Source organism: Saccoglossus kowalevskii, chromosome 21 (genome assembly GCF_978046115.1).
Source record: "Saccoglossus kowalevskii chromosome 21, keSacKowa6.1, whole genome shotgun sequence".
NCBI classification, from domain to species: Eukaryota; Metazoa; Hemichordata; class Enteropneusta; family Harrimaniidae; genus Saccoglossus; species Saccoglossus kowalevskii.
The window spans coordinates 29,464,746-29,479,387 of NC_140661.1; the positions used below are offsets into that span (position 1 = coordinate 29,464,746).

The 14,642-nt window shown below is 32.9% G+C and overlaps 2 protein-coding genes across 3 annotated transcripts in view; both read right to left on the reverse strand.

Moving 5' to 3' along the window:
- Positions 1-9,431, reverse strand: part of LOC100375371 (long-chain specific acyl-CoA dehydrogenase, mitochondrial-like) — a 30,971-nt gene extending 21,540 nt beyond the window's left edge. For both annotated transcript variants that reach the window (XM_002735202.4, XM_085494800.1), the window contains exons 1-4: positions 9,287-9,431; positions 4,711-4,887; positions 4,182-4,319; positions 1,516-1,680 (exon numbers count right to left, since the gene is read on the reverse strand). In XM_002735202.4, coding sequence (XP_002735248.2) covers positions 1,516-1,680; positions 4,182-4,319; positions 4,711-4,887; positions 9,287-9,414 — 608 coding nt within the window. In that variant the 5' untranslated portion in view covers positions 9,415-9,431. The remainder of the gene's footprint in view (positions 1-1,515; positions 1,681-4,181; positions 4,320-4,710; positions 4,888-9,286) is intronic.
- Positions 9,432-11,662: 2,231 nt separating this feature from the next.
- Positions 11,663-14,074, reverse strand: LOC102808960 (uncharacterized). Its single transcript, XM_006817014.2, has 3 exons — positions 14,007-14,074; positions 13,497-13,595; positions 11,663-13,050 (listed from the first exon to the last, which is right to left on the reverse strand). Exons 2-3 carry the CDS (start codon positions 13,576-13,578, stop codon positions 12,296-12,298), a joined length of 837 nt encoding a protein of 278 aa, XP_006817077.1. The 5' UTR covers positions 13,579-13,595; positions 14,007-14,074; the 3' UTR covers positions 11,663-12,295.
- Between the last annotated feature and the right edge of the window lie 568 nt (positions 14,075-14,642).

A 14,642-nucleotide genomic window follows, 5' to 3' on the forward strand; every position in this document is an offset into this window, starting at 1 on the left:
TATTACACATAAAAATTACATACAAATTACCAGAATTTGTGACCTTAAGTAACCAAACAAATTTGGGGTTATGAGACCTTTTACCACAGTAATCAAATAATAAATTGCATGGATGTGTGAGAAAAAACTTTTGTAAAAAACAGTGTAAAATGAAACCACTTTGTAAAAGTTGAGAAAATTCATTGATAGTTGTAAATACCAATAATAATGTTGAGAGGACTATTAGAGAAATAAACTCATAATATGATCACAAGAGGGCGCTCTAACATGGAGACATTCTGAGAAGATTATGAACACCCAATGGTGCTCTGCATATATAATCTCTGCATCTGTTTTCAAATTAGAAGCTGTGAAACCTTGCAATTCTAAGTTTAGTAATATTTTGTTAGTTAATTATTTTGAAACACATAATATATTGTACTGGTACAGTATTATCCAATCATATAAATTGATGTATGGTAATTACAAAACAATATGTACCGGTGTGTACTGATGCAGTCCCACATGGTACAGTATTATCCAATCATATAAATTGATGTATGGTATGCAATACAAAACAATATGTACTGGTGTGTACTGATGCAGTCTCACATGGTACAGTATTATCCAATCATATCAATTGATGTATGGTATGAAATACAAAACAATATGTACTGGTGTGTACTGATGCAGTCTCACATGGTACAGTATTATGTAATCATATAAATTGATGTATGGTATGAAATACAAAACAATATGTACCGGTGTGTACTGATGCAGTCTCACATGGTACAGTAATATCCAATCATATAAATTGATGTATGGTAATTACAAAACAATATGTACCGGTGTGCATGCTTGTACAATGTAGAATCATCAGAAAAATGGTATGATCTAATATACTGTATTGAAATAATATGATCTATTCTTAAATAGTTTTTTTTCCAGCTGGCATGTGCATTAACACAGCTATCTAAAATTGGTTTGCATATTTTGCGCAGTTGTGATAATATATTTTTTCTTGAAATAAACAGATATGGGGATAAATGACTGTCAAAACTTTATTAATTCACAGCCTCTAATATTTCAGACATCAAATTCATTTAAAAAAAATTAATTATTAAATTTACAGTCAAACTTTTTATGCCAAACATAGCATTCAAATCATTATTAAACAAATTTTAAAAATTTGCTCCAGTATTAAAAATAAAAACTTATTGGTGAAAAATGCAAATTATGCCTTTAAAAGGTTCACAATGAATTATCTTTTACAATGTACAGTACAGTTCATATGTAACAAAACTTCAAAGCAGGCTACCAGCTGGCTTTGATTTTCATGGACATTCATAATTTTTAGAGTGAATGTCAAATATTATTTGTGATATTTGCCAGTGTTACTAATATGAGACATTTGTAGGCCGATTATAATGCACAATTTACATATACAGCTATTTTAAAAGCAGGCTTGGCTAGCTTTATGCCAGCTTAAAACTTAACAAAATGTTAACGTGTTTGATCATACTGTTTTTGACATACCTTCCAGCACCAGGTTCAGTCATGGCAATAGCACCAATTTTCTCTCCAGACGCCAGACCAGGTATCAGTCTCTCAATCTGTTCTCTAGAGCCATTATTAGCAATGTATGGCATTACAATATCACTGTGCAAGCCAAAGCCAACACCTGAGGCATTCACATAGGCCCTACAAAATTAACAATCATAATGTTATAAAGAGAAGGTATATTGGTTAATGGTCAAAATATAAATCTTAGAAAGAGAGGTCTATTGTTGCTTATGTAAACGCCCAGTACAGTTACCATACTGGACCACGTTAGCACCCATGCCCGGTCAAGCGCCCACCCCCACTTTTGTATATTCAGCAAAGCACCCACCCCTTCAAAATGCCACTAATTTAAAACTTGGTCTTTGATCCTTGCTTAACGAATACTGGTAATCGTTTTTATATGATACAGCATGAATATCAACCGCCGTGAATATGTTGTGAATGCGTAGACTATGGTAACTATGCGTAAACTATGCTTCGACAATGACCTGTTAATAAAAGTAAAATGCAGCAAATATTTCATGCCATATTCAGTTTACAGTTTTTTTAAAAAACCATGTCGTTTATTCGGGTAAGCGCCCACCCCTATAAAATCATGATTTTCTGAGTTGAGGACCTTGGGTGCTAACGTGGTTGAGTACGGTATTTCCTATAACAAGATGTTTTCAAGAACAAGTCGAAAAATGCCAAAAATATTTACTTAAATTAGAGAATTGAAGGTATCATCCCAAAATGAACAAATCTGAGAGAGAATCACTCAAGGTACATTTTTAGGAATAAGAAAATCATACAAGCTGACAATTTTTACATAAAATTCATTGACCTCTGATTGATCACAGCCAAAGACTGGACTTTAAACGTTGTAATCTGTCAGACTGAAAACAGCATGAACTTATTGGGACCTGTACGTCTGGGTATCAATCACCTCATATTCTATCTGACTAGCACATACAGAGATGGACTTCATCACTGAAGTCCAATGTACCACACACGTAGTAACAACCACATTTCAGTAACTTTGGGTTCATCTTTAATGCACAACGTAAAATAGTCCACTAACATTAAATCTATTCAAAATGAGCTGGAAGAGTAATAGATGAGTGGATTGATCACTTGCCTTAGAAAGCAAGATCTGATAAAAAAACTCTAAACTCTAAAATACTTTATTTTAGCTGGAATTAATATTCACTGAAAAGACTTTTCGAATGTTTTGTATAGAATTTTGTTTTTAACTGATTTTTGACAAGTTGAATGTAAAATATGGAAAAAAAGATATATTCGCTGGATTTGTTTTTCAATGAATCATTTCTACAGCGAAAATTAATTCCAAGCGAAAATAAAATATTTTACAGTATACTGAGAAAGATGATGAATACCAATAAAAATGCTATTGCCTTTCAATTTATTTTATCTAATCATATAAATTGATGTATGGTAATTACAAAACAATATGTACCGGTGTGTACTGATGCAGTCTCATATAGTACAGTATTATCCAATCATATAAATTGATGTATGGTAATTACAAAACAATATGTACCGGTGTGTACTGATGCAGTCCCACATGGTACAGTATTATCTAATCATGTAAATTGATGTATGGTAATTACAAAACAATAAGTACCGGTGTGTACTGATGCAGTCTCACATGGTACAGTATTATCTAATCATATAAATTGATGTATGGTATGAAATACAAAACAATATGTACCGGTGTGTACTGATGCAGTCTCACATGGTACAGTATTATCCAATCATATAAATTGATGTATGGTAATTACAAAACAATATGTACCGGTGTATACTGATGCAGTCTCACATGGTACAGTATTATCTAATCATATAAATTGATGTATGGTATGAAATACAAAACAATATGTACCGGTGTGTACTGATGCAGTCTCACATGGTACAGTATTATCCAATCATATAAATTGATGTATGGTAATTACAAAACAATATGTACTGGTGTGTACTGATGCAGTCTCACATGGTACAGTATTATCTAATCATATAAATTGATGTATGGTATGAAATACAAAACAATATGTACCGGTGTGTACTGATGCAGTCTCACATGGTACAGTATTATCCAATCATATAAATTGATGTATGGTAATTACAAAACAATATGTACTGGTGTGTACTGATGCAGTCTCACATGGTACAGTATTATCTAATCATATAAATTGATGTATGGTATGAAATACAAAACAATATGTACCGGTGTGTACTGATGCAGTCCCACATGGTACAGTAATAATTATCTCATGTTTATTAGTAAATAGAGTTTGTGTTTTTATTATGCTGCATGATTGTACAATGTAGAATCATCAGAAAAATGGTATGATCTAACTACTGTAGAATACTTTATTTTCGCTTGGAATTTATTTTCGCTGAAGGGATGATTCCGTGAAAATAAAATCCAGCGAATATACATTTTTTCCTATCTTTCACATTTAACTCATCAAAAATCAGTGAAAATAAATTCCATACCAAACACCCAAAATGCCTTTTCAGCGTAAAGTATTTCACAGTAATTAGATCTAATCACGTAATGATCTTTAGATTCTCAGAGCGAGCCAGTCAGTTTTCCTGGTATAAAATGATAATCTATGACTCACAAAATTTGTACTTACTGTTCCTCCATGACAATCATAGCAGACAGGAAATCACCGCCAATACCAAGATCATTTTCACTAATATTCACACCAAGTAATCCTTGTTTTCCAGCTTTTTCCCATACTTCCCGGCTGACTTGACCATCCTTCTCCCACCTGTATAAATACAGAATTGCCTGAATACATCCACATCAAATAAATTTTAACTGCAATATCCCTTGTCAACAACATCAATTACTGCAAGACAATTTGTGCAACTTTTTGTGTCTTTTTTTTTATAATTTCTTAATTCAAAAGACACAATTACTGATTCAATACAAACTTTGAAGATCATCGAAGTACATCAATACAGGACTAGAATTGTTATAGACACATTAAAGCCAATGCCTGGATGTCCAACTAGCATGCAGTAGTACCTTAAAAATATACACATAGTTATCAATACTACTAGTATAAAGACTTTTATCAGCTTAGGGTATTCCCTTAATTCCAAAGTTTTATTTACGACGATGTGAAAGTCCCCAGAATTAAGAAACAATTGACATACTGTTCATGATAAGGTGCCACTTCATCGCGAAAGAATTTCCGGACACTTTCTCGGAACATATCATGATCCTCGTTGAATATTCTTCTGGTTCCGATATCCATCAATGAGCCAGTCTGGCTAATTTCGGGGCGGAATGGTTTTGCATCTTCACCAGTTTCCGGGTTGGTTGTCTGGTGTCTGAGAAAATTAAACATAATTTATGACCCAAAAACTTTTCAAGAATGGAATTAATTTGTAATTGTTCTTTACTACTCAATTTATATTGTACACCACAAAGTTATTAATACAATGTACTATAATTCTTCAATTAAAAGTTGGACCACAGAATTTGTGTTGACGTAAAAGTTGATTAATTAATTTATTATGTAAATTCATGAACATATAGTTCTATTGTTACATGAAACAACACTATTATTTTTGTGAGCTACAGTAAATTGGCCTACCAGTAATTTTTTCCAGAATTCGCTACTAGTATTTTTAAAGGAAAAATGCAATTTTTGCCAATTTTTAAAACCCAGATTTTTAAAATAATTCAGCCTCAAATTTGAGAAATTGCTTAATATCTTTACCATAGGAATCAATGGTAAAAGGTTTAAAGGTCGGCAGTCATCGCGCCGCGTCCTGTTCGATATGGGACTTGTAGCGACGTATACAACGCGTGTAAAATACATTGTTTATTTACATGAAATTCGAACACGCGCTACACGACGACCACCGCGCTTTAAATACTAACAAAATTGCAGTTATTCACTAAAATAGCCTGTCATTTTAACTTATTTTAATTTAATACTTATATCGACCAGGAGCATAACAAATTCTGTGTATTTTCATTTAGGAGTAGGTTTCTACTGTATTTTGTATGTTTTTCCAGCAATTCAACCACATGGCAGGAAAGAGCCATATTCAAATGTTATTAATGCCCGAGTAAAATAGTTTCCTTGTTTAGCCAATTTCCACATGATTAGAAATGAAAAATCAAGGAATCTGCCAGATTTGTGGAGAAAATTTAAATGTGCTACTTTATCATACAAATTATGTTTTAAGATTTTATGTCAATTTTGTTCTATGAATCAACATGCTACGGGCAAGACACCAATTGAACAGTTATATTTGAAATTTTGCAAAAGAATACTAGGTATGAATAAATTCTCCTAAAATGCTGCATGTTGAGCCGAACTTTTCAAAACATGGTCTCAGAAAATCTTGTCTGTATCTGTCGCACATCAAAAATTGCTACCCGGTAAATTAAAATGAAATTTATATAAAATAATATCTGTCACCTATGTGTAATATGTACACCTCTGGATGGTATGGTGAATGTAGCAAATAATAAGAAAACTACTCTGTAATTTGGAACATAAAATCATAATGACTTGTTTCAGAATAAGCAGTCGTTTATTAGAAATAGAGAAGGATAGACATACCCAATCAGAAACACTTTTCGAAAACCATAATAAATATATAAGCAATGTTGTCAACAAGATTTGAAAATGAAGCAAATTTGTTCATTGAATGTCCCAGGTAGCAAACAAAAAGTATTTAGTAATATCAATATTCCAGAAGAATTGAAAAGTGATGTTCAGATATTTAAACACATTATGCAAAAAGAAGACAGAATAACAAGCCAAACTTATAAAATTTTACTTTTAAATTAGTATTTTATATACTGTATTAAACTTTTTTTTGCTTTTTGTAATAAATTAATATTATTATTATTAAAACTTTCTATTTTGATGTGTCAAGCTTACTTTAAAATTATTTCTATTGTTTTCAGTTTTTGTAATATATACATTTGAGATTTTTACATCCCAACGAATGTGTTACAATTCTTATACTTCAGTCTAAATAGTTCTTTTACCATACTGCTGTATCCATTTAGAGCTGTATTAAAATGTATGAATCGTGTAGATAGTAATAAGCAAATTCATTACTTCAGAACATTAAAACAAAATTGCATCTCTCAGCAAACAGAAGTTCTGTTCAATTATTCATTTCAGATGGGATTGTTATTGTTATACAATAATAATAATCTTTATTGCATAATAGTATCTTTATTTGGATATTGACTCAGAAAAAAAAAATTACAATAAAGACGAAAAACTGAGGAAGTAACAAAATGGAAGCACTAAAATTGAAAAAAAAAAAAGAAGAAATAGTATATGTGTACGCAGCTTATTCTTTTGGTTTTTGTCTTTATTATCATCATGCATTTGTTCTTGACTCTTGGTTTTGAGTTTAATGCAAATTGTGTTGATTAGATTGGTGTTATAATTTGGATCATTATTTTCCCATGATTTATCCATTTCCAGATAGTGCAAACTATTTTTTTATACCAGATACCCAATTAAGTATACCTTTACCATCCATCTCTATGCTAAGTCTGTATGCTTTATGGACTAGCGTGTTTTCATTGTTTGTTTTTATTTTTAGCCAATGTGTTATCATTTGTTTTATACTAGTCAGTAAAATACGGTGTCTATTTAATTTTAAAATACATGCCAAATTACTGGCTTTGCAGTTTACCTGTAAAATGTATTTGCCCACTATAAAAAATATCTTTTATTTGTAGTACGCAGTCGCAAGTCCAAATTTCACTGCAACAGATCAGGATAGGTTTAACCATGCTATCAAATAGTTTTAGGATGTTTTGACTGGAATATTGTTTTCAGAGAATAACAATTGTTTTATTTTGAAGAAAGCTTTCATCGCTCTATGGCTAAGATTTACTTGAGCTCTGATAAGTTTACCAATTGTGTTTAGTGTCAAACCTAGGTAAGTGCAAGAGGATACATTTTCAAGTGGTTTTCCATTAATTACAAATTTATGTTTTGTTATGGTTTTGCCAGATTTATTGAAAATCATGCTTTTAGATTTTGATACATTTACTTCTGGTTTCCATTTATTACAATATGTTTCCATTAAGTTTATAGCATTTTGAAGGCTGTTATGTAATAATAATCATCTTTATTGTTATTGTATCTTCTATGGGACTTTGATTGAAGAATACAATAAAGGTATAGCAATGAAAAAACAAATTAAATGAGATTAAAAGAGTATAAAACAAAGGTATTAATAAAATATAATAAATGAAAGTATATGTTTTTATTCATTTTGAGGCAGCTGGTAGTACTTTTTCAGGTTGTTCTCCCTGATTTTAAAACAGTCATCTATGTACTTAGTAATTTGAGGAGCTAATTTTTTACTACCATTGTTTAGTATTGCAACTATTTTTTCTTTGTCAGGAAGTTTTGGAGATAGCATCAAATTTTTGAGAAGCTCATTTCTTTCTTTTTTATAGAGACTGCATTTAAGAAGGAAGTGCTCTTCATTTTCTATTTCGCTTAATTGACAAAACTGACATTTTCTTTTTGAAATGTCAATGTTTTTATGTCTTCCAGTTTCTATTCCTAACACATGAGCACTAATTCTTAGTTTGGTCATGGATGACCTGTGGAAGGGATTAATTTGCACAGTTTCTAAATATTTTTCAAAAGTGAATTTTGTTTTTAGATGTCTGTATGTGCGGAGTTTATTCCAATGTTTTGTTCCCTTATTATCATCATACATTGAATCTAAACAGTATGTTTGAATGATGACTGCAAGCTTTTCAGAAACTGATTTAGGCAGCTTTTCATCCTTATTATGGGTTTCTTCCAAAATGTAGCTCATGTTTCATTTAAATGAATCAACAGATTCTTTATACCAGATGTCCGATTATCTAAATGAATGCCGAGTCTATAGGCTTCTGAAAGAAGTGTGTTGTTTTTTGTTTGTTTTATTTTACACCAATATTTATTTTTTTGTTTTATACTAGTAATAGCTAATGGATATCTTCCTAGTTCTAGTAGACAAGCAAGATTGGTAGCTTTGCAGTTTACTCTTAAAAGAGATTTACAGAATTTTACATGCAATTTTTCCATAGGTGTTGTCAAATTAAAGAAATCTTTTGCATGGTTGTTGTAATCAGTTGACCATATTTCACTGCAATAGAGCAGTATTGGTCTTACCACAGCATCAAACATTTTTATATGTACTTTTAATGGAACTGCAGTGTCCGAATACAAAATTTGTTTCATTTTGAAATAGTTTTTTAGAGCTCTATTTTTAAGGTCTTCTTGAGCTTTGTGGAGCTTCCCAGTTAGATTAAATTTGATTCCTAGGTAGGTATAGGAGGCTACATTTTCTAATTGCTGGCCAGAGATTGTGAATTTGAATTTATTGAATTTATGTATGTTGTCCAAGAAGAAATGGGTGTTGGTGTTTGTATGGCTGGTTCGAACACGATTACAGACATGCGCAGTCGATCCTACAACGAACAGCTGAACAGCTATTTAGTATTAAAGAAAACGATGCATTTCACCACTTTTTAGGTAAACAGTAAATTGGTTTTATATAATTTACACCAGTGATGTTATTTCAGTTCTCGTACATAGCAATCTGAGGTCTTCACATAAAAAAAACACATAAACATTGGTAATCGTTGTACGTGACCGTCGTCGTTAACGTTATTCGATCGATGCCGCATTCAAGTTTTTTAAAAACACGTACATAGCAACCAAGGGCAACTTTTTCTCACCTTACATATTGTACACATGCGGCAGGTCGCATTGAACGTGGCCTTGACAATGGTGCGACAAGTGGTGCAAACTTTTGTCCATGGAATCTGGCTGCTAACCTGCCGCAACTTCTCAGTGTAGACGCCATGTTGAATAAGTAAACCTCGATGTGATGTGATGTCGCATGAGGGCGGTCTTTATAGCCGTGGATGTCGGCAGCAGAGGAAGATGATTTTATTCAATCAATCACATTATTTACGTGTAATAAAGCAGCGAGGGTGAATAAATAATCGTCATTTGGAATAGAATTAGGTAGGAAACTTTAATGCGACAGTTTATAAATAAATACTAGTAAACAAATATGAGAACGGGGCAACCATGTGATCTTGTGGTTAATCACTTCTGTGTTTCGTATTTCGTAGTTTTGTTATTGATACCATACACTGAATAATATACCATCTTATGGGGGTTGTTCTTATAAAGTTAGCATTATTATCAAATATTCGGCATTTTCCTTTGCAAATAAGTCAAAAGTCAATAATGATTCAAAGTTGAAGTTCACGGGGGAGGGGGGGGGGATAACTCCATAATAAACGTAGTTGGTATTTCCGGATGATTTGAATGAGGTAACAGGTCTCTGTTTTTAATATTTGTGACTACTGAAGGTAGTCCAACTTTTTTAGATTTCTGACAGTTTCGTCCAAAATATCATATTGTCACAGAAAATTAACGTACACGTACTTGTCCTGTGATCACTTAATACGTTTGTACCGGATAATACGTTGACATTTGTTGATGACATCCATTTTTTGAGGCAATTCGCAGTGTTTATGATTATTTGTGACATTGTCCATGAAATGATCTACATCATGACTATCATTCAGTTGCAATAACCCTTTGGTGATTGGCGTAACATAAATGATATGGACGTGATTATACATTCATTCAACTTATCATATTTCAGCACATTGTTGGTAAAGCTAATTCTCAGTTATGTTGATCTCTACCCACTAAATAATTACACTGCCCTCAATAGGCTGTATATAACATTAGTACGGCAAAAGTTTGACTACACTAAATATAATCATATACGATTTTACGGAGTTTACAGACTTTATGAACTACGAGTGGATTAAAGTAAATTATATCTATGTATTCGCATCGCAAGTTTCCTGTAGGAATTGAGATTCATCTAAAACTATTTGGTCTGGGTATGCTATTAAAACAACCGGTCTGTACATTAAGATTGTATCTGAACAGAGGATTATCCAAATACGTCAAATCATAGACCTTAAAATATTTAGATCTATGGTCAAATATGGCCCGGTGCAAGTTCTTTTTGAACGAGACATACGGTTCAAGTTTGCCCGATCTTTGTAATTTCTCGACCGCATTTAAGATACCTATGTCAAAAACACCCTTTCTTAAATACATACAAGAACACTGTTTCATTTCCAACACCTTGTTGAGCCCAAACTTCCCAAAACCACAGCTTTGTAGCAATTGCTTGACATATCTTGTCCAGAAAATGAATGGCTTCGCGTGTACCATAAATACGTAGCACTTGTATACTAATTTTTCAGTTTTCATATTTAAAATCTGTAACTAGTAGTTAATCATTATATATCTATGAACACTCGGCAAAATGGGAAGAATGTTGTAGTCGATTATTTGTATGTAAATCAACACTGTTATGGTACCAAATTTATACCGAATACTTTCCTTTCAGAGCTTTAATTAGCATGTGCACTTAATGATCGCAGGGTTTGTAGCCATGATCTCGGACGAAAGAACAACCCGTACGTAAATTTGTGGCGGAGTCACTTGTATTGATTGATTATTATTGATCCAATTCTCATAGTGCTCATTTTACATAATTTTGTTGTCGTATAAGACGAAATATACAGTGTTACAGAGAACTCCTCCCTAGCATACATATCAACGGCAATAATTCGATGTTGTAATTAGATATGAATAATTAACTAATAATTAATATATATATCTTAATAACTGCTATATATTCTTATTCTAATATTTCGACATGTTGTAAATAGTCGTAAGAGGTCAAAAAATTCACAAATTTATCACCAAATATGGATGTCAATGAAGAGTAATTCATCGTTTATGTCACATGGTTCAAATCTATAATTGACATTTATAAAAAATCAGACAAAATGAAATAATAATGATACCAGTCCTTGTGTCGATAACACTCATCTGTATTAAATAAATCAGACAAAATGAAATAATAATGATACCAGTCCCTGTGTCGATAACACTCATCTGTATTAAATAAATCAGACAAAATGAAATAATAATGATACCAGTCCCTGTGTCGATAACACTCATCTGTATTAAATAAATCAGACAAAATGAAATAATAATGATACCAGTCCCTGTGTCGATAACACTCATCTGTATTAAATACATTTACAAAATAAAACAGTTTTCATGCGATGAAAGAATCCACAAATACAATTCTGATAAAGGCTGGTATATACATATACTGATATAAGAAGACAGGTTGTATTTATTTCCAACAAACAATTGTTTTTTAACACAACAACTATTTGCAGTTTGGTGAGTCTAAATTATTTATGTAAATAAAACATTGTGCTATTGCAAAATGTGATATCACATACGAATAGTTAATGGTTTATCGATCAATTGTTGTGAGGTATACAATAACGTAAAGAGAGTTATATTTTAACTAGTGTATTTTTTAAACGTTGATTTTTGTTTATTTGTTACATCAAAGTCTACTATATGGTTAAATCGGCCTTATGTCGGTGATAACATCACTGATATTGCAAATCGCGGGTTCTTACAGGAGAGTAATGATTTCCTCACTTATTTGCCCATATCCTTACAATTATTTATTGAAAATGCCCTATGCCTTTAAACCAGGGACCGGAAGATCGAATCTCACATGAAGATAATAACTTCATTTATTTCTTTACCAACTCAATCATTGCTAATCACTACGAGATTGTAGATATTGCATACACAGACAAAACACATTGCATTCCCTAAATACGAGATTGAAGTTTCGATATATTGAAATTAATTGAACACCAAAATATAAGACGTTTGTCTTTATGAATGACAAAATATACAATGTGTGGGTTTCTGTTGTCTTCCCATGACGTCACCAGTAGTTTGTCATTTAGTAAGGATTCACCCAAATATGTTAATGAAATGTCACGGACTTGATACTCGGTAACATCTTTACGAATTATAGAATATACTCGCTCACGGGCCGCAAAATCGGCGCAAACCATACAATACTCGATATAACGCGAGTGGTTAGTATGCCCGTTGTTATCAATGTCACTGCTTACAACAACAATTGGATAATTAAATAAATTCCGTGGATTGGTCGGAAAACCAGGAAACTCGGAAACTATCGTCGGCCTCGGGATTTTCGTCAGATCTGCGTGATCATGGATGTAATTCAGCGGCAGGGGCATTGAGCGACGCGTTTTTATACTGACACATACATAATGTAGTAGGCATGTAGATATCATTTCACCAGTTGACTTCATTTGGAGGTCGAACACCATAACTAATGACGTTTTACCAACTTGTATCACCCTTGCTGTGCACACGGCGGATATAGAATGACGTATTTTAGAATAAAACGCAGGATAAACTGTAATCTTTTGTGATCGGACAAAAAAAGAGCACTCCGTTCTGAACACGAGTTTGATATTTTCAGAATTGAGTATCCAAGCTAGACGGGCATCCATAAAGAATTTCGATAAACGCCATACACTGAAATTTCCTGTAACAAAATCGAAAATAACAATCAATCAATCAATCAATCAATCAACAAAGTAGCATTTAACTTGCATTGTAAGTATAGTTTCAATAGTACGAGACACAGTGGCCACACCTCTGTGGTTCATTTTGCACATGCTCTAATACATCCAGATGCAGATCAGACTCGGTCTTAGTACCGCATTACATATATTACATTCAGGAGAGTTTGTCAAGGTGTACATAAATAAATAAATAAACAAATAATTACAAATATAAATATTAAAAGGCGGTGGTCTTCGCACAGCGCGTGTTCGAATGTGATGTAAAGAAACAATATATTTTACAAGTGTTGTATACGTCACTATGAGTCCCATATCAAACAGGACGCGGTGCGACAACTGTCGTCCTTTACTAGCGTAATAGACCCCATCAGCCGCGTGGTGGCGCACTACTACCTGAGATACTTACCCTTTGAGTCCAATTCGTCATCAATCAATTCGTCAAAAGTGCAACGAACTTCCTTTCCTTCGGTCACGACTTCAACCTTCATGACCAGAGATCATTCAACTGTACAGACAAAAAAAGAATATAAACAACGTATGCAACGTAAGCATGGTGATATGGGGTTTGTAACGCTGAATCAAAAAAAACACTAAGTATGAAATATTAATTCCAACCAAGTACCACGGTCGACCACTACACGTAATTATTCTGTTTCATACGCAAATAAATGAGTACATGATGTCGATCCGTATAACGTATCTCTGACTGCTCTAGGTGCATCAACGCCATATTTGTAAAGGCGGACCCTAACTTAGTATACCGGCAGACACGGTACAATACCATAGTCTACAAATGATTATACCGATAGATACGGTACTACAAATGATAAAACCCGGGCACAATACAGTTACAAAATACAGTTTAATGTAAAGACCGCTGATACCGTGTAGTGTGTATGTGAACAGTAAAACATACCTCAAGGGGCGAACAGAAAACTTAGGCGAGCAGAAGATCAGCTACGTTGGCTGATTTCATTGACCAAAGGTCATTTATTGTTAGTCACCTGATTCCTGTCACGTGGGACCTTTAGAAATACGAGATGATCGCTATTGATGTTGTATTAGACTGGCCCAGCTGTGGTGATTTCTTTTCAGTTAAAAAAATTGGAAAAAATACTATTGCGAAAGGTGGGATGAACGCGAAACAGGTTACAGGGGATTTCGCGTTAACATTTCGCTATTTTTTTAAATTTAATTTTAAATTTCAAAAGAAACAAATCGCTCAGACTGTGCCAGTCTAATGTTGTATAGATACATGTTTTTTTCAAATGAACAAACTAATTAACAACAAGAACAAAATAATTTGAGGTGGGTGGGTTGGGACACTTGTAATCGGGAAACACTGAACATGAACTGAATAAACAGACTCGTTTTCGCAGGTAAAAAGACTTTTTAAAGATTGTGATCTCAAATCTAATTTACCAGATGATATTTTTATTGAGGTAATGAAAAATGCAAAAGCCCTTTCACTATACCTTAAAAATATTATCTATAACTCCCCGGAATAAAAGTTGCGAGAATATTGAAGTTATTATTTCAATATTTCTTTAGT